The sequence below is a fragment of the Suillus fuscotomentosus genome (assembly GCF_016647785.1).
Source record: "Suillus fuscotomentosus strain FC203 chromosome Unknown F5891scaffold_2, whole genome shotgun sequence".
Classification (NCBI taxonomy): domain Eukaryota; kingdom Fungi; phylum Basidiomycota; class Agaricomycetes; order Boletales; family Suillaceae; genus Suillus; species Suillus fuscotomentosus.
The window spans coordinates 1,752,835-1,778,596 of NW_024539514.1; the positions used below are offsets into that span (position 1 = coordinate 1,752,835).

The following is a 25,762-nucleotide window of genomic DNA, read 5'->3' on the forward strand; positions in this document are numbered from 1 at the left end:
CTTACGTGAGTGCACTGTTTCAAGCACGACTCCATGCTAGAAATGAAGTGAACAGCTGTTTGATGAAATGGGTAAAAATAATTTGTGCTCTGCACTTGAAACATATCGACAAGCAATTGCGTGATGACATGCGAATGCATGCAGGTTCAAAGCTCATCGCTTGCGAAGCCGCCACATCAATAGCGTCAAAGCTAGTGGCAAATAAGCCTGACGTCTTGGAGTGGGCAGTCATATTACTCACTGACTTTAAACAAGAAAGATAGCGACGCCAATTCCGCGGCTATCACTTAAAAGTGATTACTTGCAGAACATGTTGGGATATGAAAAAAAAAATACAGCCGACTGCTATGTATGTAGGCGCAATAACGAAGGTTCCCGGGCGGACCGAGCATCCAGCGGAAATGAAGAGGTAGACTGTCCGGAGGGCCATATTCAAGTCCACCGCTTACCAACATAGTATGGACCTTGTAGTCCGGTGACCGGATCGAGATGAAGAACAGGGCCACACGAACTTGGGAAATTCAAAACAAGAGAACCGTCGGTGGCGTAAATTCGCAAACAACTAACCTCAAGCTCGCAATAAATTCCAGGTATTAGGTATCTTGCCAAATGTTTCAAATTACAACTAGTTTAGCTCACCTACGCGGTAATGAGTTTTGCAGAAGGCTAAGCATTGAACAAATTGGTGATATCTTCTACGCCACTCAAACCTTGTCAAGATCTAGATGGTGCTGGACATCGCCAGCTATTGCGTATCCAAAGGGGCTTCAGTTTAATTAAGACCAGTACTACGAGCAGCTGGGCCACAAAATACACGGGGACTCACTTAATCTCTGCGAAGCAATTCTCCCATCTCCAAATCATCCTCTTCGTCCCTCGGAGGAGATATAACCAATCCTTCGGCCATCTCTCTCTTCACGCAAAGTTGCTCCGCGATTATGACTGTTGATGCTGACCATGCGAACATGACGAGCCAGAAGAACAAGGAAGTGGGTATTGAAGCCGAGTAATAAGTCGTGAGTACGAGGTGACTGAAGGCGAGTGTTAGTGCGAAATCCAAGATGAAACGCGGTCGTCGAATGAGAATACATAAATAGTATATGCTGAGTATGGTCAGTTTCTAGCAAGCATCCTGGACTGTACAACACATACTCTGCGAAGGATGCAATCATCCATGAGAATGCTATTACCCAGCCTCGCATAGGGTCGGTCCATCCGTCCCACCTGCCTTCCTCCCACCCGGAACCGAGTTGTTTACCACCACTCCAGGCGCCATAGTAAGCGTCCCACCTGTCTTCGCCCTGCATTCCGCGTACTGTTGGACGGCCGGCCATTTCTCGCCAATCCATTATCATCCCTGATGCAGCCTCCCTCTCAACAATAGCTTATGACTCAACGGTTATGAGACGCACCAACATTCGTTGCCCCTCCTTCAAAGACGAGTGCACCGGCCTCCGCAAATATGGACAATAATGGAGGGATGAGGACGGAGAGGGTTAGATAATGGAGAGTTTGTATTGAAATAATCTAAGGTGGATGTAGACGGTTTAGGTCAATGTGGACAGAACAGAACAGAACATGCCTGAGATATAATGAGGATTGGATCCCAGCTAGCGTTCTGTGCTCGAGATGACGCCGCCATCGTTACTACAATACTAAGTCAGCTTTCAAGCTTCAAGCTCAAGTCTGAGGCGGCTCAGGCTGCATGAAGCCATAATGTGCTTATGTAATTAAAGGGTGCGCACTGCGTAGCGCTTAGCATTGGCTAATTCTCATTCACTATTCGATCGTACTACTATGTTGAGGTGCCAAGAGAGTCGGTAGTTATTTCTTGCCACGAAGAGTCTGTTTTGGCTTGCGGCAATGTCTTACAGGCATGTCAATGGAGATGATGAGGACTTTGAAGACAATTCAAACGATAGCCCTCACGGTCTTCTGGCCTCTCGCTCGAGGATTACTGCAATACACCCAGACCTGGCCATTAGACCTTCTGTATACTACGAAGAAGGCCCCTTCGATGCGCCTTCCTCTGACGAAAGCGTGGGTCTCATTGAGAAGCGGGATACTGTTCTTTCGGACGACCCGAATGTCTTCGGTGACACGGAGCCGGGAAATGGCTTGCTGGTAGGAGGGAACAAAGTCAGTCATAACTTACATTGCTCTCATTTCTTTGCTTACATTGTATCAAAGAGGCCCGCTAGCCTAAAGTACCTTATCATCTCTCTGGCATCGCTGGTTTTTCTTTCTGCTTCAATTGGACTGTTTGCTGCGACATCTCTCTACAATGGACAAACCTATCGACTACCAGGTGCCAGGAAATTTTCCTTGGACCATATATTTAACGGAACATTCAGTGCTTTGGGGGAGAATGTGAACTGGGTTCCAGAAGGTCAGTTGTAGCACTAAACAACTTCTGCCCTCATGGAGATATTTCGTAGCCGGCGATGGAGTTTTCTCTATCTTCCAGAATGGCCAGATTCAGCTTGTTGACCTGAAAAATAATAGAACGACTAACCTTGTCTCCATGATGGACATTAAGGACGTAAGCGCCCTTTTCTCCAAAGTCATTGTGCATTAAATTTAGAGCTGTCCAGGATGAGGGGAACATTATTTACTGGACAGATTGGAAGCTTTCGCCGGATATGACGTATATTCTGGTGAAGGCTGACCATCTTAAGGTCAAGATTATCCATGAGCATAGTCTTTGAATGCTGATATGCAACTTCTAGCAATGGCGTCATTCGAGCTTTGGCAATTACTACGTGCATAACCTGATCACTAAAGTAACATACCCACTGGTACCGCCCACTCATCCCCCAGTCACTGCTTATGCCACCTGGTCCCCGACTGGGCAATCTATCGCGTTCGTTGCTGCCAACGATATATACGTGCTCCCATCTCCGTCGTAAGCGCCGTTTCGATGTTCGTACAACAAAGCCTTCTGATAGCTTTTCATCAGTGCTTCTACGTCTCCCATTCGTGTCACTAGCTCGGGGAATACATCTTTATTCAATGGCGTACCTGATTGGATCTACGAAGAAGAAGTTTTATCAAATGACTACGCGCTGTGGTGGTCTCCCGACTCGAGCAAGATTGCCTTTCTACGTCTCGACGAGACCGAAGTTGACGAATTTCGGTTCCCGATCTACAATCCCACAGATGATTCTTATACTGTCGTTCCATATACCCAAGAAGTCGTCATCAAATACCCCAAACCAGGCTACAGCAACCCTCTTGCTTCCGTGCATGTTTTCGATGTCTCACAGTACGAAGGATCTGAGTCGTCTTCTGACTCGACTGGCGAAATCTATACTTCCGAACTCAGTTGGGAAGGTCGCTTCCCCGTAGTGAACAGTATTATCATGGATGTCACCTGGGTGGGTCAATCGACACTCATCGTTAAGGAGGTTACTCGCGCTGCAGACAATGGTAGCGTCGTGTACTTCGACTTGACAAACATGGGAATTGCGGACATCGTGTACGGAACGGTAGTCCGAAGGCTTGGTAGTGGTGGTGAGGAAGGTGATGAGGGCTGGATTCAAAGCGTAAGTGGCTCGCATTATTGCGTAGTCATCCTTTACTGAGAAGCTCACTACAGGCCCAAAATGTTTTCCCTCTTCCGGACAGCCTGCGTTCAGGGGATTCATCTGCCTATCTTGATATTGTACCAAACGACGGCTACAACCATATTGCTCTTTTCGATCCTGCCGAGAGTAATACTCCACGTTTCCTCACTTCCGGCCCATGGGAAGTTACAGGGGGCATTAAAGCAGTAGATACGCAAAGAGGATTGATGTAAGTTACTATTTTTTAATTCCCGTCGGAGCTTCATGATTCATTGCGCCCATATCCCATCTACAGATATTTCCAAGCCGCGCGATCATCCATTCAACGTCACATCTATTCAATCCCCATTACGCCATTAGTTTCAGAATACGTGGAGCCAATCTCGCTTACAGATGAATCAACACCCTCTTCATACAGTGCTAGCTTTTCACCTGAAGCCGGATTTTATCTTCTTAATTATAGGGGACCAGCTGTACCATGGCAGCGAATTGTCGATGTTAGCAATAGTGGTGATGTCATCTCTAATTTCCATTATCAGTACAACTAGCGCTTACAACTTAATTTCAGATTTCGATTATGTTCTGACGGACAACTCTGCATTAAATGCCACGCTAACTGAATTTGAAACTGCGGCCGTCACATATTCGACGATAGACAGTGATGGCTTTGGTTAGTTTATTTGATGCGTTCTTCTCGCGATGAAACTATATACAGCCCCCAGAGCTAAACGTAAAGGAAATGCGCCCTCCTCGCATGGATGACTCAGGGCGGACGAAGTACCCAGTCTTATTCCTCGTGTTTGTACCATGCCTTTTTGAAAGCAAACACGCTTATTTCCGATGCTTTCAGGTACGGTGGGCCAGAGAGTCAGAAGGTGGATGTCGAGTACAAACGAGACTGGCATGACTATCTCGTTTGCACACTTCAGTATGTCGTCGTCGTTGTGGACGGTCGGGGGACTGGATTCAAGGGGCGGCACCTGCGCAACCCAGTAAGGAATAATCTTGGCTTCTGGGAGACCCAGGACCAAATCAATGCTGCACGGTACGGAGCGCCTGAAATTATGAGATGCAGTATTGAACATCTGGCAGCATCTGGGCTGGGAAAGACTATGTTGACCCGAAACGTATTGGAATTTGGGGATGGGTGAGCCATATTCTGGATTCTGTGGCTAATATACCAATCGACTGCTGCAGTCTTATGGCGGGTTCATGGCTTCCAAGGTTGCCGAAGCAAATGCCGGTATTCACACTTTGGCCATGGCGGTTGCTGTATGTGCATCTCTCACTGATAAAGTCATTGCACTCACTAGCAAGTCTAGCCTGTGACCAGTTGGAGACTATATGATTCTATTTATACAGAACGGTACATGGGCTTGCCCGACAATAATCCTGGAGGATACATCAACGCCTCTGTTTCACATGTAGAGGGCTTCAAGAGCATAGACTATCTACTCGCCCATGGCAGCGGAGATGACAATGTCCACTATGCAAACACAGCTCACTTGTTGGATATGTTCACAGAAGCCCAAGTCAGAAACTTCCGTTTCAGGATGTTCACAGACAGGTTCGCCACTGGAATTCATTCCGTGTAGTACAATGCTAACTGTTTTCTATCGAGTAGCGATCACTCGATTACTCGCAGAGGTGCGTTTAGAGAAATTTACGAGTATATGGCTCTATTCCTCGTTGAAAAGTGGGGGAAAGGTGGCCGGCGACGGGGTTGGTAATTGACTAGTCAACTTGTGTACATAGATCTTCGGGTTTCGTAAATTTTCAGATCAGAAGCGGAGAATGCGGGTATAATCCTTGTGTTTGTGCGTTAGCTGTTTGGGGCGGCATCTAAAAGAGGCTAGGAAAAGTTTACTACTGCCAGCACGAGTACTACTAGGGCGCCCAAAACCGACTCTAGCATGGGCCCAAACCATCTTGCGTTTCAGAAATCGATTCTGAGGCTGAGAAACCGCCTCAATTAGTAAGACTCGAATCTCATGGATGTAGCTAACGATCTTCACTGTTCCGATATGGCGGCTCCTAGTCGGTTTCGTGCAGATTTCCATCCATAGGCTTCATCCACCTAGCGGTCAAGCTTCGCGAACTTCGGTTAGAAGGATCACATGCGCAGGCAATGCGCTGGAGTACAACTTACGTGACGGCAGGATCCGTATACTGGGTAGTCATTGGACGTATTCGCTTTGACGCCTGGTTTCAGGTTACGTTGTCGCCAGACGACTATTCTGCATGACAATTGCATGCAACATGGCTCCTACTGTTAAGTACTACTTACTATATTTAAAGCTTCGCTTCAATTCGTCACTGTGCACGAGGAATTACAAGTCCGTCATCCGAGTCCCTTAGATCTTAGACCTTTCTGGCAACTTGGCACTTGCTGGCAATCAAGAATACAAGACAAACTTGAAATCTTTCATCTCCGGGCGATCTCCAAAGGAAGCAATACATTCAGCCTAGGGAGAGAGCGCCCTCCAATATCCGAGAGCATAGCATATTCTGCCCAACTTGGTGCGTGTGGTATCTTCAGCATGGCTGCTTAATCTACAACTAGTAGCAATACAGTGATTCCGATTCTAGCCGATTTCGCAACACGCCTTTTGATTCGTTCAAGAAGCTAACACTTGTACGGTCAAGTGAATATATTGAATACCGGATGACTGTGCAGTCTTACAACGGATAAGACTGGGCATCATTTACATTCCGAGCCAGCTGCACCTAATACCACCTCTGCTGGCTGGTCTTATCTTTGGGTATCATGCCATGTGCACAACTGTTCTCGCGGTCAGCGCCGGAAGGCTGAGTGCACATTACTGTGACTAGAAAAGTAATGGGACCAGGTCGACATTTTCATCTCGAGTTCCCGAAGGACAGTACTACCTATTTCACGGCACTAGGTGGTTTCAATTTCCGACTAGAAGTTCTTACATGATTCGATGATGGTAAACTCCACGTAAGGTTAGTTTCGAGTCACTTTGGGGGATGGTTTAGCAGAACAGGTACTGGGTCGATTCCTTGCCCTATACAGCTGTCGCACGCTGTTTCATTCGGACATCACCACTCTCACGGGGAAGCTCGGTGCTCTTTGCTCCGCGCGACGACTGCAATCGAGGTGTGGGGGAACTCAAGAAGATGTAGATAAAGCAGCGGACCTGTTTTACTCCCTCAGCTATGGATAACCATATGACACTGGTCAGCGGGGTTGGACTAGTAACATTTCCGTGCGCTTCAATCACGTATATGCTTCTTTGAGCTGCTCTTGGACCATTATGGTGCTCGTTATCGGGGAATTGTACACATTGCCCTCATCTGGCAACAAATTTTGGCGCGTCGCTGAAAACGGTAAGCCTTGTCGTCTCCCATTTCGTCTTCAAATCTGCTTACGGAGCTTTCCACATGCTATTGCCCTCAAGAAGTCCTTAAATAGCTCTCAGACGTGATAATCGGATGCAGTCGACGTTCTGGAAATAGAAATCTTTGTCTCTTAAACAAAGCCCGTGATATCCTGTCCTTGTTGCCTAAAAGACCCTAGACTGGACACGCCCCGAATACGCTCTGGAGGAGTACATAGCGGACACGTGATTCTCACTGTTACCTCGAGGACCTTTCAGGCTCGGGTAATTGCACATGCTCAACACATCGAGAGAACAACCGACTACGCTGCACATCTACAATTTCGGGAGTGTGTTTGGTAATCGCAAGATTATCAAAGGGGAAGATAAAACCACAACTTTGTGAGTTTTGAGGATATTTTCGATCGCTTCTTTTTACTTTGTCTATCGCCGCTACAGATATTTCATGCAGAACACTCGGAGTTCGATGCATTGGACTTTTGATCTGCATGCTGATGGCTCAGATGGTCCCCTGCTTTGTCGAGCTCAGTCTTCGTACAATGGACCACCACTGTTGGATGAAGTAAACCATGGGCCTACGATCTTATCAATGACTGGTATCAGATATCCAGTCAAGATGGAGAGGAAGCGTGGGGCCTTCAACGGAACGGTTTTCTTCGAGGGTCCCAATCATAAGGAGTATCGCTGGCAAACGAGCGCGCGGCTGTTTAGTGCTGCGATGGAGGTGCGTACAGGAGCCGGTCGAACATCCCAGCATTTATCACGTAGCTCTCGTCAGTGTTTGGATGCCGAGGACGCCCTTATAGCGACATATCGTGTTACATCCATGTCAGTGACGAAAGATGGTGTTCTTGTTGTTCAACCCGTACGTTCTCATTCTGCGATCCCTGGTCTTTGTAGTCATCTCTACGACAGTCGGGGAAATTCATGCTGGACCTGCTCGTCGCTACCAGCCTTGCGATGCGCACGCCCAATAACTGAAATGTCATTTGGATACGCCCTCTTTTACCTCTACTTGGAAGAACTATTCTGAAGCATGTGGTCATTCCTTTCGTGCTATTTTTATTGCGCGGGTCGTATCTTCGTAATTCACTAGCATCGGCAATTTCTATTTGTATGCATCCATCTGCGTACAAACAAAGGCAATAGCAAATGGTGCATAGTGCTAACGAAGGTTCATTTCAATTAACTTCGGGAACAAGCAGACCAAGCCGTGATCGGGTCTAAGGATACTTGTTTAGTACGCGCAAATCCATTCATCTTGCCCATGGCGTTTTCTTGTGAATGACTCGGACCGTGCGTTCCTTGACCGCAGTCATAGTTTCTATATCGATAATGCTCTTCTCGATTACCAGGCCGACTGCAAGCTAATTGTTTCTCCCGCCCATCCGGCGGTCTATTCCGACGTTAGTGACAGATGTCAATCCAATATTGTTTAGATGCCCCACCCGGTTTTTAACTGTAAGGGTGACGTGCTGAATGATGCAGATGAGAATGTTCAGGCCAGTCCCACCGGTGCAATCTTGATGACATTGACCACGTGGAAATAGCAGAAGTAACTAGGATTTGGCATCAATTTGCTGGCATGTAGGCCTAGCATTAGTTCGATGGCCTACATTGACCAACTGTAAGTAGAACTTGACGTGCATTCAAGGCTGCCATTGAGGAACTTCGCGGCATTACCGTTCGAGTTCAAACTCCGAAGGATCCAAAGTCCAGGGGTTATCCTTTCTCGAACGTATGATATAAGCATCTTCTTGCACTCATCTTTCCACTAACATGCTTTTCAACGACACAGGTGTGTTAGTTCCGATACCTTGGCTGATGGATTTTCTGCACCTCTGACTTGTGTTCCAGCGTGTTTTAGTAAGCGGGTACCGAAAGAAACCGTTCAGACATGGTGTAAGTTCTAAGCATATCATTGAAGATCTAAGTGATACTGTACAACACTGCGACTAACTGCTCTACCTGCTGCGTACAGTGACTCATGGAGGCAGAATCTATTCTGGAGGAACCAGTGCTGCCGCGTCTTACTTTTTTGCCGTCAGTCGCGAAGATGAGTGGACGAGCATACTTTGCAGAAGATCGATAGTGGTGAGCTACCTCTTAACATCATATTTTCCTTTTTAAGCACGCTCCCTGTAGGTCATACATGCGAGCTGGATTTTGCACTGTGTCGCGCATTCGTTTCGTGTTCCAATCGTGGGCTACGTACTTGATGGTACGATTACTACGTCTCATGCTGTGTTCCTCGACCGTCAAACACTCTACTTGTTGTGGCACCCTACTAATTTCTCTGCCTATTTGATATTTCCCTGCCACATCTCATACCACTTCGGGATCTCATGTACCTCCCCACAGATGGCTTTGATGCTGGACCACCTTTCAGTCGCACGGGAATCCAAGATCATGTACTCACCTCAGTAGTATGCTCTCGATATCCACAACGGGTATCACATTCTTCTGTGCCACAGAGTCAACCCCAAACACATCTCTGCCGCATCCCGCCGAACGTCCTCCAGAAGCGAAAGCGCCAGAGAGACAGCCTCCCCTACCCCAACGCACTGCATTACGATAGTGAATCAGGAGACAGTCTCCCGCGGCGTCCACTCAAACGCCGTATGCTCTCCTTGAAGCTATCGTCTTCGTCTTCGTCAACAGAAACTTTATCCGACATCGCGATTACAGAAGCATACGACTCCCCAGTCGCCAAAAACCACGGCGTTAGATCAACTCGTGTGATTACACCCGATACAGGCATCGCAAATACTCCTCCCGATGATCACACGCTATCCGCTCCTCATGACCTTACTCCTCCCTTCAAAGCTGTGTCAAAATATCAATCTCAGGGGTCATCATTGCACTGTTCTTTGCGAAATGATCATGGGCACAAGAAGGCCGTCGATACTGATCGTGCCTATGAACATACTCCTCAATATACTCTCACCGTGAACGATACCAGTTCTGTTACGTGTCTCAAAGATTCTCCTCCTGTGCTGGCTATCGACTTCACCCGACTGCAATTTCCTTCCAGGAACCGTTCGCGCCTCCCTCTTCTGCATTTAGAACCAGTCGCTGCAACTGCCAAAGTCGGGAGCAGGGAGGATGGCGAAAGTTCTACTAGGCCGGTAGCCTCAAATCACACTCTCAAGCAGTTTGCGCAGGATGTACCTCCAGTCACACAACAACCAGGCAATTCAGTGGTTCCAGGAACCTGCAGTAGCGAAAGCCATAAGGATACGGAATCCGTATCCCCCGTCACACGCCGAGGCACTGCGAGTAGGATCCTCCAGCTCTCCTAGACGTCTAGACGAAGCTATTGATTCCAGACATGACACAGTAACTTATCACATGGATCAACTTATACGGACGAGAAAACGTGCCACAGCTCGGGACGACGTTCGATTTGCAACACTATGGGAGAGCAATGCGATGTGGAAGGGCATGAGATTTTGGCATGAAAATGTGAAAAAGCCGACATGGAATGCAGATATGTAGCATCACAGGCGATTTTACATGTATACTCATGTCGACCTCAATCGACCCTCATCAACCTCGGGAGACTTGCAACTTGTTGTCATACTGCACAGCTATACAACTCATGCCAGAAGTTTTCAAATTTCGTAGATCAAGAACACATCCAATGCTCGAAGTCCGATGTGCAAGATGCAGTTTTAGCCACTTGGTCTGGACCCGCCTGAAGTTGCCCCGCGTCCGTACTCTAGATCTAACATAAACATGTTCACTCCTATCATTTTCTGGGGTTTCAATGCATTGTAATCATGTTCTGGAGGACATTCTCATTTGTTCTAATCTCGACCTCGGGGTCTGTTTGACCACGGCGGGTGCACATATACAACTAGCCTATTCCTTTATTGTAGTTAGGATGAGACCATAGCTAGAACTTAGCAAAGTAAAGCCAGAATACGTACATCTACAATATCGAAACGTTTGATCCCGCGGAACCAATTCGCGTGACTCTCCTGTCCATGCATTATCCAGATATATACTGAGCTAGATAGATTATTATGCTAATGTATGCGCTTTTGAGTTATCAGCCAAGAAGGATGTAGTATCATTTGCCTGTATATGTCGTGCAAAGACTGCATAGGATATTGCTGCAAGTTTCTGTGTTCTAATCCACTTCCCCCTCCAAGAACAGTTGAGATGTAATCTCGATTGTGTCGACTACTCGTATATCATAATCATGTGAGCATCATTTCGTCAACTATGTACATAAACTGTCCCAGTCTATTCTAGAAACAAGGAACGCATAGGATCTACCACTAGTTCGAGAGATGGGAAAAGAGTGAGATATTCTGCTCGTTGCTGAGCCGTCGTCCTCGCTCCACCGCCGAAGATCAAGCTTTCTAGGGGGCACTGTGACCGTTCTATGAACGCCTTGAATTCTTTGTGAGCCCATCCTCCTATATTGCTAACTTCGACGATGCGTAAATTCGGGAGCGTGACGTTTTCGAATAGCCCAAGAAGTCCGAACAAGACCGAGTCCGTAGATAAATTGCCGGAAATGCGCAAGGATTGAAGTTTGGTGTGCGCCAATTGTTCTGAGGTCTCGATCGCCACCATGAATACTCCAATCATCGTCAACGACGAAAGATTGGGACAAAGACGAAGCAAGCGGGGTAATCTAACTAGTCCCACTACCAGAACCTCAAGATTTGTGAGACCGGCCCATGAGGGAGAATTGAGGCTAGTCAACGTCCGAAAGTCAAGCAACACATCCAATAACCTGAGACTGCGCATGTTGGGCGGCAAATGCGTAATGGAGTCCTCGATATTGTCGAGAGCTGGTGCAGGACCAAAACCATCCGTGTATATAGCTAGCTCCTCGAGTCCGCCGAAGTCCGCCAGCACCAGTGGAAAGGAGCCGGCATCGGAGAATAATCCAACATGCAGTGAGGAAATTTTATCGACGTGTGGCTGGAGCAGGCTTCGTAGCTCTGTCCAGTTATTGTTATCACACTCGAGAGTCAATGACAGTTGACGTCCCCGTGATCGCTCGAGGTAGGATTCATAACAGAAAGCTCTCTGTTGCCAGTCACCGTGCCCTATTTCCAATCGCAGCCTGCGCCATAAATTCGGCATGTTCACAGCAATCTCCCGCCATCGTCGACATACTGCAGTCAACTGCATGGGGGCTAGATCTGGCGCGGGCGCCCAGTTTGCGTCTTCTGGGATGCAGTAGAGGAAAATTTCAGCGAGGATTTCGGCGGGCAGGCGCCCGATAGGCGATGAAGATCCCCTGGGAGGACCGATGGACTGCACAATCTTGGCCATCTCTTGGACGAGTTGCCAGTAACGATAGTTGACATGGCTTGGGTTTGTGGCCTCGTACATGTCTACATGCGACTGCTGAAGTAGATGTTTGTTCAGACGCTAACACCTTTAACATAAAGTACTTACAAGACGAGTAATGGTGCCCGAGATGGCTGATGAATCGGTGTTTGATTGCATATTGACACGAAGGAGGTTGAGATGTGAAGATGGAGGTCAGAAATGATTCTGACGTTCGGCCAACAATTGCGTCCCTATTTAAACTACAACGCTTCGCAAACCACAGGTCCACAACAAACATACCTTGCTATTGTAGTTTTTCGTAGCGGGTCTTGTGTGAAACACCGACCATCCACACCTAGAGACTTTGCATTGTTGCAAAGAGGGTCAGTGCGCTCGCCTGTAGAATTTGTGGAATGGTGACTTCAACATACTTAGTCGGCACTACTAGGTCATCCGGGAATTTTGTTTTGTTTTAGCTTTGTGGAGCTGTGACCTTATTCAGTAGTATTGTGTTTTTAGTTTGATACGTGCGAAGGTACTCACAAAATCAGGCTCTGAGTCTCCTCCCCACATTCCTACCGACCATACTAGCATGTACGCACTTAAGGGCCGATTCACTTTTCGTCAATCATGTCTCCTCCACTACACTCTTGAATCTTGATAATGACGCACTTGAATTTAAACAGTCACGCTCTCAGGCTTGTTCATTGGTTCAAGACATCCTCAGTTTTGATGCAACCTCATGGAAAGTGAAACTGAAGCGAAACAAATCGGCGAGCGTCTCTGTGCTCCGAGTTTCCGAATGGTTGACAATGCGAACCCTCTGGTCGTCCATAAGTAATGCATTCTGAATTTTCTGTTTCCTGCCTCACTATATGGCGATCTTTGCTTTTTGTATCATAAGACACCGCAAATGTTGGATAGGGCACTGCAGCACAGATGGAAGCTGGGTGCGGTAGTTAACGGGGCACATTAATCGCCGTCACTTATGTAGGTCACTTAGCAGTTTACGTACTTGATAATACTAGTAGTACATACCTACAATAGATTAATAGGGGAGTTCAAAGCTGGATTCAAGTCGAGGCCGATGTGAGCATGGATTTGGAGAGACACCTCGAATCCCGATCATCTATGGAATGGTCTGCACTGCAGATCTGTGGATTGCACGGCAGACTGATGACAGGTCCACTAGCGGCGTCCTCCTGGACCGGTGTTCAGGCTACAATTTCCCATTCTGTCATGTTAGGAAGATCATTACTGAGCGAAATTCTGAGCATACGATCCATGGACCATCTTGTACACACGGGGATCTTGAGAGCCTATTGAAGTGAGCTATATGCATGCGTTCAAAGGAGTGAAACGACGATGAGCTAGAGCAGCTGCTAGACATGAGAAACAACGATATTCATGCAGGATAGATAGTCTGATTCGAGCGCTAGAAAGCACCGAATGCTTGATTTGATGCGATGCGATATATTCAGGAAGCTGTGAAGACAAGAGTCGGACGCATGTATGCGCTGAGGCACTTGGAGGGTATACTGTCGAGGACAGCGGTATGACAATAGGGTGATAGAGGCGTGGAGGCAAACAGCCTTAAGTGTCCTGGGCGTCTATTGAAAGCTTACTTAAAGGTAGGTTGAGTAGTGGAGCATCATAAAACGCATACATAATAACACATGCACCTCTGCACCTTAGAGAGAAGCACAAACCCTTCAACACCACCTCAACCTGCTCAACACCACCAACACCACCAACACCACCAACATCGAGTAAAATGTCGGAGCTCATTACAACCACCATGCCCTTGCGAGAGTTCAAAGGTCATGAACAAAGCATAAGGGCAGTCGCAGTTTTCCCCGATAAACGATGGATGGCTACGGGCTCATTCGACCACACGATTCGTCTGTGGGACTTGAAGACAGGTGTTGTGTTGAAGAAGATGGAGGGACATTTTGGTGGGGTGCGGGCATTGACAATATTACGAGATGGACAATTGATGGCAAGCGGTGATGCTTCTGGAGAGTTCATCGTCTGGCACGGAGAAACTAGCGAATCACTCGTCAAAATCAAGGCCCACTACCATACTATCTCCTCGCTGGATTTTTCCCCTGATGGAGCAGTACTGGCCACTGGTTCATATGACAAGACGACAACACTGTGGAATACCAAAACCTGGGAGCGGCAAGGAGATCCCATCGAGTGTGGTAATTATGTCAATTGGATACGGTATTCACCGTCTGGAGAATTTCTTGCCGTAGCAACAGACGATAGTGTCGAAATTTACAATTCAAGCACCAGGAAATGCGTCAAATCCTTCAAGGCTCACAAATCAATGAACTCGTCACTCGCATGGACGCCCGATGGCACACGCCTTCTCACAGGTGGCGATAAGGACGATCCTACCATGCGCGAATGGGTTACAACAATCTGGGAGCAGGTCGGTGATCCTTGGACAGGCCACACTGCCCGAATCAATGCCATTGTCATTCATCCTGCCGAGACATTCGTCGCCTCCGCATCTGATGACAAACGCGTTTTTCTCTGGCAACTCTCAGATCGACAAACCGTTGGCATATTCAAGCACTATCTATTGACGGAATGCGTCACTTTCTGCTTGGATAGCAACCACATCCTCAGCGGAGGTTACGATAACATAATATCGGAGTGGGCAGTACCTCAGGGTATCCCTCCAAAGGCATGTTTTCGTCCCTGACTCATACACAAAAATTCGAGCATGCTGCTTGCAGAATATCGCCATCACAACAGCCCGCGATGCATGCATAAATGGAGACTTGTCTACTGACGAAGAACTACTCACGCAAGATATAGATGGTGACTTATCTACATCCGATATCATCTTTGCAAGTCGCAGCCAGGCACATCTGAGTGAAATGCTATGGGAGGATGCGCTCCTCGACGCGAAAAAGGTGCGATGGCCCATCTACGTTTTAGCAGACCATGTTGACTTCGGCGATGCTTAGGTCACCGAACTCAATCCTTTGTCTCATGTTGGATACCAGTTGACACATGCAGCTCTGCGTGGTGCACAACGTTACGACGAAGCCATCGAGGCCTTCACAATCATGTTGTCCAAGTTGGATGATGCTCCCGAACCACACATACGAGGTAAGCCATGAAAAATCCCTGCATAATCATAATTTAAAAATGCCTATCTCGTTCTGCAGATCTGCGTCAGCTGTATGTCTGTCCATCCGAAGTAGAAGATGCTATTCAAAGGGCTGTTTGGGTTGAACTCGAATATGCTCCGCTACGTCTGCTCAACACCTCAACGGGTCTTTTGTGCGACCGAGCAGCACAGCTAAACTCCTTCAAAATAAGTCCAGAGTACAAAGACCTTTTGTCATTCATAACGAAGCGTGAGGATCTCCAAATGGAACGCATCAAGGAGGTGGTGGCGATGCACTTCCGTTGCGTCCTGCTATCACACAGGTGGGAAGAGACGGAGGCGCTGCTGCATCACATCCAGGATAAAAACGTGCGCGAGTTGAAGGGACTCGGTGGTATCGCGAAACTGCAGTCGTTCTGCCAAATCGCTCGTGATGCGGGGTATTTCTGGGCGTGGATGGACACATGCTGCATCGATAAGAGCAACAACGTCGAGCTTCAAGAATCGGTCAACTCCATGTTCGTCTGGTACCGTCACTCAGCGCTCACCATCGTCTACCTATCCGATGTCCCTCCTTCATCCCAACCCGGCGCACTGGCAAGGAGTGTTTGGAACGAGCGGGGATGGACCTTTCAAGAATTCGTCGCTCCGAAAGTCGTTAGATTTTATCAGAAGGATTGGTCGTTATATCTCGACGATCGCTCTCCCAACCATAAAGAGTCCCCAGCAATCATGGAGGAGTTGGAGAGTGCGACGGGCATAGATCCACAGGCCCTGATCTCCTTCTGTCCAGGGATGAGAGACACTCGAGAGAAACTGCAATGGGCATCGAAGCGCGTCACCACTGTGCAGGAAGACATCGCGTACTCATTGTTTGGTATCTTCGATATACACCTACCTGTGATCTATGGCGAGAGGAAGCAGAGCGCGCTCGGGCGGCTCCTGCAGGAGATCGTGTCTCGGTCGGGCGACATCACTTCCCTGGACTGGGTCGGACAATCGTCCGAGTTCAATAGTTGTCTTCCAGCCAGCATCACTTCATATGCGACCCCGCCATGCTCCCTGTCATCATTGTCCGAGGATGAGATTCAGATAGCAGTCTCTTCGTTGCAAAACATTGTAGCTGTGGATTCAGCTTCGAAACTGTACGACCTGCTTGAGAACATGAATACTCCCCTCTTCGCAAACTGCAGACTTCGTCTGCCTTGCATCGCATTCCGTGTCACGGAAGTCAAACGGAGGCGCGGTGACGCTGCTCATTCCATGTATGGAGTGAAAGCAGATGGGCTTCGAGACTTGCTGATCACCACGGACGAGACACTAATTCAGTTCTCGCGCGCAAAGCCTACTCGACAGACTTTCTTTCTTGTCCGCCCATGGGATCGTCGCCTCCTTGAGCTGCCTGACTTTGCAGACGAAGCAGAGAGCGTAGAGGATTTGTCTGAGTCCGAGTCGTCTAGCGGCTCACTTGGAGAAGAGGAGTTGTCAGTTCTCTCGGAAGTTCACTCGCGACCATTGCGTTTGATGGTTCACCTTGGGCAGGCTTTCAACGCACTTTTACTAGCGCAGCAACGCGTTGGAGAATACAAGAGGGTCGCGTCGGATCATAATATCACTGCGCAGGTCAAAGACACGGCTTCGATTGACATCATGAACATTAGAACCCTAGATATATTGTAGCTGGATGGTTTTTTTCAACACATCGACGATCACATTCTCATAGCATCATAGATCATCATACATACTCTGCAAATGACTCCTCGCAAATACAAGATCTCAAAATTTGACATGCGAAGCATTTAGGTACTATAGGATGAGACCATAGCTAGAACATAGTAAAGTAAAGCCTCCAGAATACGTACATAATAGTGCATACCTACGGTTCAAAGCTGTATTTCGAGGTCGATGTGGGCATGGATTTGGAGAGGACATTTCGATCACCTCTATGGAATGGTCTGCACTGCAGACTGATGACAGGTCCACAAGCAACATCCTCCTGATGTTCAGGCTACACAAAAATTAAACTTCCCATTCTTTCATGTTAAGAAGATGCTGAACCAAATTCTGAGCAGTCTCGACTCTCGATCCGAGAGTCCAACAAATATATATCAAGTGTATATAAAATGTCTAATCAAGAAAATAAATTACCAAAAGCGATTCAGGAAACCACTGACATAGTTCCTTCGTGGCATTCGGGAATGCGCCATAGGCCCATAGCTAACGCGAAGGGATTTGATTAATTGGTACTCTTACCTTTCGTTATACGCTCTTAGTCATATCCGTTGCTCAGGCGCTATCACAGTTCGGTTGCCTTTCCGCTGTTCTTTTGCTTCCGCAGGTGCCAACCATGTCCGCCGGCGCCCATCAATTCTCAACCACAGAAAGCTTTCTATGCGGTGGCTTGGCAGCCTGTATAGCTGTCAGTAGTCTGTTTACTTCTCGTATTGGTTTGCTAAATGATGCATAAACGCAGGTGACAGTATCCAACCCTGCCGAGGTTGGCGTTTAAACCAATGCGCAGAATCTGTTGCTTACTCTGGAGAAAACAGGTAGCCAAGACTCGATTGCAGTTGCAAGGAGAGCTCGTCAAGGGCGGCGGTCTCAAAGTGTACAATAATGCCTTCGACGCCATGATAAAGACTTGGAGGAATGAAGGTATCCGCGGTATGCAACGCGGACTAGGTGTAGCGGTACGTTGATCTCAAAAATTTCAGCTTACCTTTCTGACCAGAGTGCACTATAGTATGCGTATCAGGCAAGTAAGAAAATTCAATAAGATTCTATCAAGACTTACTTCAAGGTTAGATCCCACTAAACGGATCCCGCCTAAGTGAGTGATACGTGAAGCAATTTTGTACCTTAATTTGAGGCTGCTGTAGGTTTCTATGAGCCATTTCGACGGACTATCAATGGTGCATTTGGTTGGTCGAGTACAGACCAGATACCTATCACGTCCTTGGTGGCTGGCGCAGCCAGTGGTGTTGTCGGAGGTGTGTTTGTTATGCGCCCATAGATAACGTTGCTTACACGTCTGAACACAGCTGTAATCGGCAATCCCTTGTTTCTCATCAAGGCTCGTATGCAGGTGATTAGACTTCTTTGTCATTCACCAGTGACTGATGTGTCTCAAGGCATACTCGCCCGCTCTTCCTATAGGAACACAACGCCATTATAAGAACTCTTTCGATGCCCTAACTACAATATGGCGGACTGAGGGTATTCGCGGTTACCTCCGTGGGATGGATGCTGCTATTCTTCGTACAGCAATGGGCTCATCTGTTCAACTACCGACATATAACTGGACTAAGAACCAGCTCGTCGGACATGCCATTCTACCTGGTGACAGTGTATGGACGTTTCTTGCGAGCAGCGCGGTTTCTGGTGTTTGCGTGGTATGCCCCATCAGGATATGCCGTCATAATTCCTGAATCCCTTTGCAGTGCCTTGTCATGCAGCCCGCCGATACCGTAAGTAAACCCATTTTTGTTTGAATTGCACCGCCGACGTGTCACTTTCAGGCACTCACGAGAATGTACAATCAGCCCACCACGAAATTACCCGATGGGAGGGTCGTAGGGGCGCTGTACAAGAGTCCAATAGATTGTCTGTGGAGAACCCTCAAAACCGAGGGAGTTCTCGGCTGGTATAAGGGTACGTGCTGATGACCTAGCGATGATTATAAAAGCTGAATCAGTTGACGGGAAGGTTCACTTGCACACTTCCTGCGTATCACCCCTCATACGTGAGTTGCTCCACGCTTCGCTTGAGCGTGGCATTTACCTCCCACCAGGATCATAACCCTCACCATGAATGATGTAATACGAAACCTTTACAAGGATTTTACCTGGGGTAAGTCCTATGTATAACAACTCTTGCATGCATAGACGGGAGTGCCTATATTGGGTGCTCGTTAGACATGAGCTTTTGACCAACTTACAGGCTCGCTGCAGCTCGATGTGTATACCTTATTTACAAGTCAATAATAAATAGAGTTTTCGTGCGAGGTATGTTATGTGACTTCGGCAGATCTGTTGCAAAATTGGCTGCTCTAGGTTTCACTTTGGTGCACGACCTTGAGTTTCTTCTTGTCAGACTTTGTCACTGAGAACGTATCTGAGGTATTCCCACTAGTAAGTGAACATGGTGAAAGCTTTATACCCACGTCGCATGCTGCACCATTTTGCACGTGGCACTTTGTTTAAATGTCACGTTCACTACTCACAACTTCAAGCTAGTAGGCTACTCGCTGCTATAACAAAATACAAGCTGAATCCTGCATTCGGACACTTACAATCGTTTATCCGTGCCGAGATGGCATCACTTGTTACTCGGCGTGAATGAAGATATCTCCTTCAAGTTAACGTTGATCCCTGATGCATTGATCAATCAATCGGCGCTATCAGCACTAGTTGACATATTGGAATGATTCGATTTTTTTTCACCCTTGCATCAGGTGAGTACTATATATACAGTGCCTTCATCATGATGATAGGCTCTAAATCCGGCTGTTCTTTATCACTCAACATTATTGCATCTTTCTTCGTTACTGCTATCGAACCGGATTGCCTCTGACGACGTCCGCAGGATGGAAAAGACTCTGCACGGCTCCCCCTCGTCAGACACGATGAAGGACGATCGTTTCGAAGAGATCTCAGATGCAGAGAAAGCTGTTCTTGAAGGGACTGTCTGGAGGAAGTTAGATATATGGGTGCTGCCCGTCTGCACTATGTTCTATCTCCTTTCTTTCCTTGTGAGTGATGCCCTAGTATCATTTATGAAGCCACACCAAATAGGATCAACAAACAGGACCGGAGTAATATCGCAAATGCTCGGGTTGCTGGCATGCAGACTAGTCTCAAGATGACCAACCACCAGGTAAAACTCTGCTGTCTCATAGGGTGTATCATGTTCTGATACCTATCTTTTTTCTAGTACAGTATTGCTCTGACCATGACATATGTGTAAGCACGCAATTTCACCAAGCTGACGCCCTCTGACATAGCGCACTTTCTAGCCCGTACATCGCAGCAGAGTTCCCTTCGAACTTGCTGTTGAAGGCAAGTATTATCTTATGGTTCTCATGGTGATTGACGGTAACACCAGAACAGTATGTGGGACCACGGTGGATGCTGCCAACCATGGTCACCATATGGGGCCTTGTGGCAACCATGCAAGGTCAGTCGGGTTGCCGTGGTGTTGTAACGTGCAGTAGCCAATCCACCGAATATCACAGGCGTTGTGAAGACTTACTCGGGTCTGCTGGCCTGTCGATTCTTCTTGGGTCTCATGGAAGGTATGGTATTTGCACATCATTCCCTGCGACATGTTGCCAGATTTCAATTCTCACATCAGGTGGTCTGTTCCCTGGTCTTGTGCTTTATATGTCTTTCTTCTATCCAAGAGAGAGATTGCAGATCAGGTTTGTTATGCGGCTCCCTCGTATTCTCGGGCATATTTGATTTGTGTCCTGCCAGGGTTGCTACGTTCTTCGCATCCGCGTCGCTCTCTGGCGCATTCTCTGGTCTGCTGGCAGCTGCTATCATGAATCTCAATGGGAAGGGTGGGAGACCTGGATGGGCTTGGATCTTCATTCTTGTCAGTGGCTTCCCATCCTCATTACCTTCAATGCAGCTCATCCTCTCAAATAGGAGGGAATTTTTACCTTTTTGTTTGGATTGACAGCCTTCCTGCTCCTTCCTAACTCCCCGTGTACTGCGCGCTTCTTATCTACGAAGGAACGCAACTATGTCATGGCTAAACTGAAGGCGGATGGTGCCGTTGCTGATGACGACAGGAGCGATGGCTTCAGTTGGATTGAGGTGATTCGGTGCTGCCAGTCAATTCACGTCTGGCTGTTGGCGCCTGTTCTATTTTTCCTCGGTAAGTGTGCCTCGCTGGAGATCGGTATACTCAAGTGAACTTCGCTTCAGGTACAACATTGTATGGCCTCGCTTAGTAGGTCCACGGCACTCACAAGTTTATTCATATTAATACCTGTTAACTCTAGCTTTGAGCCCACGATCGTCGCTGGTCTGGGTTACACCGGCAATAAAGCACAGCTGATGAGCGCACCGCCCTTTGCGGTTGCGTTTGTGGGTGAGTTCATACTTTCAGTCAGTGAACGAGACGCCAACTATTACGTTTTCAGTCTCGATGATCACTGCAGTGATTTCGGATCGGTACAAATGCCGTGGCTTCATTCTTATCTTCTTCTCGACTTGTAACCTTGTCGGATTCATCATGTTCTATGGTGGGTTTGCCAGCGCCTGTCTTGACAAGTCATCTGATGATTGCCAGCGAGCAAATCAAATCATGTACGTTATGGATCACTCTTCCTGACTATCAGTGGGTCGTACTGCGGCGCTCCGCCGGTTATCACATGGGTAGCGAACAACAGTGCACCACACGTCAGACGGGCAACTTCTGTCGCTATCGCATTTATCATGACCAACTCCGGTGGTATCCTGGCCACCTGGCTTTTAGGCTCCTTGTCTCCTGCACCCGACTATAAAAAAGCTACGATCACCTTCATCATCATGTCAGTGGGCATGGTAATACTCTCTTGCACCACCTTGGCGTACTTTTGGCACCAGAACCGCTTAAAGGCCGACAGACGGCAGTTTAGCACTCCTGAGGAAGAACCCAAAGGCCTGGGCGATAAAAGTGCCTGGTTTGTTTATAACTTGTAGAAGACTTGCAGCAAAAAGACTTGTTACATGTTACCCCTAGTTACGAAGATAACTTATTCTTGAATGCATGATTCTTGTTTGCTTTGTTGGTATGTCACTACTGTAGACATTCCTGCCACATCGTAATCATCTCTACCACGTCATCATAATGAAAATGATTTGAGCTGCGGCGAAAAAGAGGAGCAGTTGCAGCTCATTGTACTAAAAGTGACAAAACAATCTGCCCCAGTGAGGCTCGAACTCACGACCTTCCGATTGCGCTTAACAGTCGGACGCTGTGACCAACTCAGCCATGGGGCAGTTATTTTTCATTTCCCATTAGAATACATAACAGCCAACGAACTGTGCTTGATCCATCATTGAAACTACCTGTCCGTCGTAAGTTATCATAATCGTTGGTTAATTCTCTCCACGTCCTAGCTTATCCAGAGACCGAATACCCTGCTCAAACCACTCTTCTCTTGATATCCAGAATTCTGCACGGTTCTTCATGATATCAGCGAGGACAGCACCGCCAAGGAACACCATGTGTTTCCGACGAGGAGGGTCTTCGATACGGATTTTGAATTTCTGGGAGAGGCGTAGAACATGTGAGTGACGGTGAAAGGGGAGAACAAGAAGTACGAAAGACATACGTTCAACCGTGTTGGATCGCCATTCAGCACACGGGTAAGATACAGCTGTTTCATTTCTTTCTCCAGTCGGCTTGGGAGGCCTGGATACATGCTTGACCCGCCTGAGAGGACGATGTGCTTGTACAATTCCGATCGGGTGTCAAGTGCTGCATTTTGAATGGTTTGGAAAAGCATTTCTGGGTGGAAGAGTGAGATGGGTGTCACTGGAGAGATGAGAGGTTCACCCACCTGCTACACCAGGTTGATCGATGTCCACGAGATGTGGCTGGAACATGCATTCTGGAGCTTCGAAGCGCTCTGAGCCCACTTTGATCATTCGGCCATCGGGAAGCTGTAGTAACGGGCCTCAGCAATACGACGATGGACGACAGAGTTGAGATACCGTGTAGTTCTCCACAAGCACCGTCGTCTCTTCTGATAATTTCTGGTCGAGGTCAAGATCGTAGCTGTAGTTCCATATTTCAATCGCATGAAGTAATACAGACCATCGAAACGTTCACCTCACATAGCAAAGTTTCTCCTTGATTTCGCGTACAGTCTCGAAATCAGCAGTGCGATTGAACGCATAACCACGCATAAGCAACAGTTTGATCAAGTACCGCGTGACATCTCGACCTGCGATATCCAAGCGTCGAGTGAGATGAGGGAGAGCAAATCCGTCGTATACAGGTACGATGTGCGTGACTCCATCACCCGAGTCGACGACTACGCCTGTTGTTAAACCTGTACTCGACCAACAGTCAGCACCCAGCCATCATACAGAATAGGGCAGATCTCACCTTGCGCATACAGCGTCAACACAGCCTGGATCGCTACATATACCCCCTGGAAGCCATACTCCTCAAACATCACCTGCACCATCTTCTGCCGGTTGACTTTAGGGTTCATAGGTGGCTCCGTGAGTAGCACTTTACGGCCACGCGGATCGACCTTGAGTTTCTCGTCGAAAGTGTAATCCCAGAGGTGCTTCATGTCTTCCCAGTTGCGCACTATACCGTGTTCCATGGGTTGCGTAACTTGGAGATAATTACGGTTCTCGGCGGCTTCGTCGCCCACCATGATATCTTTGATCACTGCGGAGCCCACGCGCTCCTCTGCGCGCAAGATGGGGCGGCCTACGACGGATGGGAATACTGGATGTTTGGATTAATTAACTTGGAATATATGTGTGCTTTTGTGGGGCTTACGCACCATGCTCTGGGAAGTTCGATCCTGCGTAGCCTACTTTGACGAACTGCGGGTGGGATTGAGATGATTCAGCGCGTCAAGAAGAGCTCAAATTGAGACTTACACCCGTGCCGTTGTCAACTACGAGCGGTGCTTCTGAGTCCATCCTGGAACGGTGCACAAGATGTGGTTGTGGTCTATGATTGGGATTGCGGATAGATATGTATTGTCACTGATCTTGTCTCGCTGTACTGCGACGGCTGTGTCCGACCAAAACCGTGCGCTCATATACTCAGCTTTCGAAAGTCGCTTCAGCTCATTTCGCAGTCTGCAGTGTTCAGTTATACGATAAATTACAGTATGTTAAATAAGGTGTCCAGTGTTTATACCAAAATACGAAGTCCCGATATAAGGTATACGATGTATCACAATCACCGAGTCCTTGTCGTCCGTGGTCTCATTGGATATATTCCTACATCTACCTCCGACCGCCAAATCCGTCGCCTTCGCCACCTCCAATAGACACAAAAACTGGCTATCGATATGGCCAAAGAGCCAAGTACCCCGCCTACAGTCGCACCGATGATAATGCCTGTTCGCTGGCTGGTAGTCGAATTTGCTGTGCTCGTTGAGGAGGGCGAAAGACTCGGAGGAAGACTGGATGTGGGTAATGATAGTGTTGGAAGATAAGAGGAGGTCGCACTATTGCACAGACGAATAGATCGCGGTATTTGGCGTACTCTCTGACAAAGACAAGAGGGTGCTTACCTGCTATTTGTGACGTTGAGCGTGATCGACTCGACGTCGAAACGGGTGGGAGAAAGTCCTTGGAGGAATGTAATGCCTAATGTCGACGTCTGTGACTCGGGCAGGTTATCGGCGATGATAAGCTGGTCGATGTTAGTATTGACCTGATTTGTAATTGTAACGCCGCTCGGATCAGCGGTTATGGAGAAATTGACGGTCGCGTTGGAAAAGGGAGATGTGCGCAGATATATCGTTGATGCTGCATAGCATGAGCACAGTCGTCAATTGATGAAATGAAATGCGACACACCTCTAAAGGTCAAAAACAACTGGGGTACCAAGTTCCCGGATTGTGGTATTGGGCCAGTTGTAGTAGTAACAATTACCGGTGTTCCATTAGTGCTAGGACAGTCAATATATATTTGCCTTGTACGAGTTAACGACTCCCAGTTCGTGGTAGGGATGAAAGGCTCACTGCCATGCACTAGAGCATCCTGTATTTGAAACATTGCATAGTGGAGGAACGTAGACAATATCTGGATTGGTACTCCCAAGGACGACTTGCTGTTGAGCGGAAACTACCAGAGTCACGGTGCGCAGCAGATAAAAAGAGAGAGACAGACGGTGTGGCATGTGATGAACATGCGATAGCAGGGAGTGTGGCGAAAAGAATTGCTTAAAGCCGAACCTTGAAGTTTATAACGAAATTAGGACTTCTGGGTGACCAGGAAGGGTGAAGCTTCAGGTTGGAAACCGGAAATACCGTGTGTCCTAACCTCGTTACCAGTATGAACTTCCCTAAGATCGACATTCATAATCAATAAATAAGCGCTGGCAGACAGGCACTGGCCTGGCAGCCTAGTAGTAGCGGCCAGTTGGGTCAGCTTGAACAGAACGGATGCCGCTGTGAAAGGACGCGTATCACAACTGGTTAATTGCTCAAAAATTGTTTACCTGGTGCACTTGACGCAAGAACTTGTAGGTACTTGCAAGACCTTGACCCCGTTGCAGCGATTGATGGGCTTTGATGGGGCCTGTGTGACTGTGTGACTGTGTGACTACAATGATTGTGTGTGACTAACGTTTTCATTCCTCGTCGTCGGACGTCTTCGTTAGCATCCTCTTGCAGGATCATTTCATTCTTTTGCACTTTCATTCTTTACAAAAACACG

At 47.7% G+C, this 25,762-nt stretch overlaps 10 protein-coding genes and 1 non-coding gene across 11 annotated transcripts; 6 read left to right on the forward strand and 5 right to left on the reverse strand.

The window, feature by feature from the left end:
- Window positions 1–826: 826 nt before the first annotated feature.
- Window positions 827–1,642, reverse strand: F5891DRAFT_1124775 (integral membrane protein S linking to the trans Golgi network-domain-containing protein; the record flags this gene model as incomplete). Its single annotated transcript, XM_041363913.1, has 4 exons — window positions 827–1,103; window positions 1,153–1,357; window positions 1,413–1,527; window positions 1,583–1,642. The coding sequence occupies 4 exons, from the start codon at window positions 1,640–1,642 to the stop codon at window positions 827–829; spliced, it is 657 nt and encodes a 218-aa protein (XP_041233617.1).
- Window positions 1,643–1,758: 116 nt separating this feature from the next.
- F5891DRAFT_998510 (dipeptidyl aminopeptidase) lies at window positions 1,759–5,426 on the forward strand. The gene is made up of 15 exons (XM_041378493.1): window positions 1,759–2,139; window positions 2,191–2,389; window positions 2,439–2,542; window positions 2,595–2,678; window positions 2,730–2,905; window positions 2,960–3,545; window positions 3,599–3,795; window positions 3,862–4,076; window positions 4,135–4,236; window positions 4,289–4,364; window positions 4,417–4,611; window positions 4,659–4,713; window positions 4,764–4,838; window positions 4,889–5,133; window positions 5,191–5,426. The coding sequence occupies exons 1-15, from the start codon at window positions 1,864–1,866 to the stop codon at window positions 5,294–5,296; spliced, it is 2,691 nt and encodes an 896-aa protein (XP_041233618.1). The 5' UTR covers window positions 1,759–1,863; the 3' UTR covers window positions 5,297–5,426.
- A 1,776-nt stretch (window positions 5,427–7,202) lies between these two features.
- F5891DRAFT_938866 (uncharacterized protein) lies at window positions 7,203–7,909 on the forward strand (the record flags this gene model as incomplete). The annotated part of the gene is made up of 3 exons (XM_041374196.1): window positions 7,203–7,309; window positions 7,367–7,793; window positions 7,844–7,909. 3 exons carry the CDS (start codon window positions 7,203–7,205, stop codon window positions 7,907–7,909), a joined length of 600 nt encoding a protein of 199 aa, XP_041233619.1.
- Window positions 7,910–8,707: 798 nt separating this feature from the next.
- On the forward strand, window positions 8,708–10,230 carry F5891DRAFT_974627 (uncharacterized protein; the record flags this gene model as incomplete). The annotated part of the gene is made up of 5 exons (XM_041376471.1): window positions 8,708–8,726; window positions 8,786–8,830; window positions 8,910–9,022; window positions 9,074–9,149; window positions 9,290–10,230. 5 exons carry the CDS (start codon window positions 8,708–8,710, stop codon window positions 10,228–10,230), a joined length of 1,194 nt encoding a protein of 397 aa, XP_041233620.1.
- Window positions 10,231–10,921: 691 nt separating this feature from the next.
- On the reverse strand, window positions 10,922–12,811 carry F5891DRAFT_224477 (uncharacterized protein). The gene is made up of 2 exons (XM_041370985.1): window positions 12,353–12,811; window positions 10,922–12,301 (listed from the first exon to the last, which is right to left on the reverse strand). Exons 1-2 carry the CDS (start codon window positions 12,401–12,403, stop codon window positions 11,180–11,182), a joined length of 1,173 nt encoding a protein of 390 aa, XP_041233621.1. The 5' UTR covers window positions 12,404–12,811; the 3' UTR covers window positions 10,922–11,179.
- Window positions 12,812–15,117: 2,306 nt separating this feature from the next.
- On the forward strand, window positions 15,118–17,311 carry F5891DRAFT_1169157 (uncharacterized protein; the record flags this gene model as incomplete). Its single annotated transcript, XM_041365480.1, has 3 exons — window positions 15,118–15,153; window positions 15,208–15,352; window positions 15,412–17,311. 3 exons carry the CDS (start codon window positions 15,118–15,120, stop codon window positions 17,031–17,033), a joined length of 1,803 nt encoding a protein of 600 aa, XP_041233622.1. The 3' UTR covers window positions 17,034–17,311.
- Window positions 17,312–17,700: 389 nt separating this feature from the next.
- On the forward strand, window positions 17,701–19,359 carry F5891DRAFT_1135908 (mitochondrial carrier domain-containing protein; the record flags this gene model as incomplete). The annotated part of the gene is made up of 11 exons (XM_041364802.1): window positions 17,701–17,772; window positions 17,827–17,850; window positions 17,903–18,043; window positions 18,159–18,183; window positions 18,233–18,343; window positions 18,395–18,438; window positions 18,485–18,745; window positions 18,794–18,820; window positions 18,872–19,004; window positions 19,059–19,095; window positions 19,144–19,359. The coding sequence occupies 11 exons, from the start codon at window positions 17,701–17,703 to the stop codon at window positions 19,217–19,219; spliced, it is 951 nt and encodes a 316-aa protein (XP_041233623.1). The 3' UTR covers window positions 19,220–19,359.
- A 325-nt stretch (window positions 19,360–19,684) lies between these two features.
- Window positions 19,685–22,120, forward strand: F5891DRAFT_998569 (major facilitator superfamily domain-containing protein). The gene is made up of 13 exons (XM_041378494.1): window positions 19,685–20,103; window positions 20,160–20,228; window positions 20,286–20,314; window positions 20,368–20,410; window positions 20,462–20,528; window positions 20,587–20,646; window positions 20,706–20,772; window positions 20,828–20,948; window positions 21,002–21,233; window positions 21,284–21,308; window positions 21,361–21,449; window positions 21,502–21,603; window positions 21,651–22,120. The coding sequence occupies exons 1-13, from the start codon at window positions 19,939–19,941 to the stop codon at window positions 22,040–22,042; spliced, it is 1,461 nt and encodes a 486-aa protein (XP_041233624.1). The 5' UTR covers window positions 19,685–19,938; the 3' UTR covers window positions 22,043–22,120.
- Window positions 22,121–22,262: 142 nt separating this feature from the next.
- Window positions 22,263–22,342, reverse strand: F5891DRAFT_t7. The gene has a single exon. It is a non-coding gene; the product is annotated as a tRNA-Asn (tRNA).
- F5891DRAFT_998572 (actin actin-like protein) lies at window positions 22,330–24,169 on the reverse strand. Its single transcript, XM_041378495.1, has 8 exons — window positions 23,969–24,169; window positions 23,869–23,911; window positions 23,457–23,810; window positions 23,178–23,400; window positions 23,060–23,123; window positions 22,906–23,008; window positions 22,678–22,853; window positions 22,330–22,612 (listed from the first exon to the last, which is right to left on the reverse strand). The coding sequence occupies exons 1-8, from the start codon at window positions 24,008–24,010 to the stop codon at window positions 22,442–22,444; spliced, it is 1,176 nt and encodes a 391-aa protein (XP_041233625.1). The 5' UTR covers window positions 24,011–24,169; the 3' UTR covers window positions 22,330–22,441.
- F5891DRAFT_998576 (uncharacterized protein) lies at window positions 24,161–25,619 on the reverse strand. Its single transcript, XM_041378496.1, has 4 exons — window positions 25,066–25,619; window positions 24,901–25,016; window positions 24,613–24,850; window positions 24,161–24,546 (listed from the first exon to the last, which is right to left on the reverse strand). The coding sequence occupies exons 1-4, from the start codon at window positions 25,221–25,223 to the stop codon at window positions 24,276–24,278; spliced, it is 783 nt and encodes a 260-aa protein (XP_041233626.1). The 5' UTR covers window positions 25,224–25,619; the 3' UTR covers window positions 24,161–24,275.
- Between the last annotated feature and the right edge of the window lie 143 nt (window positions 25,620–25,762).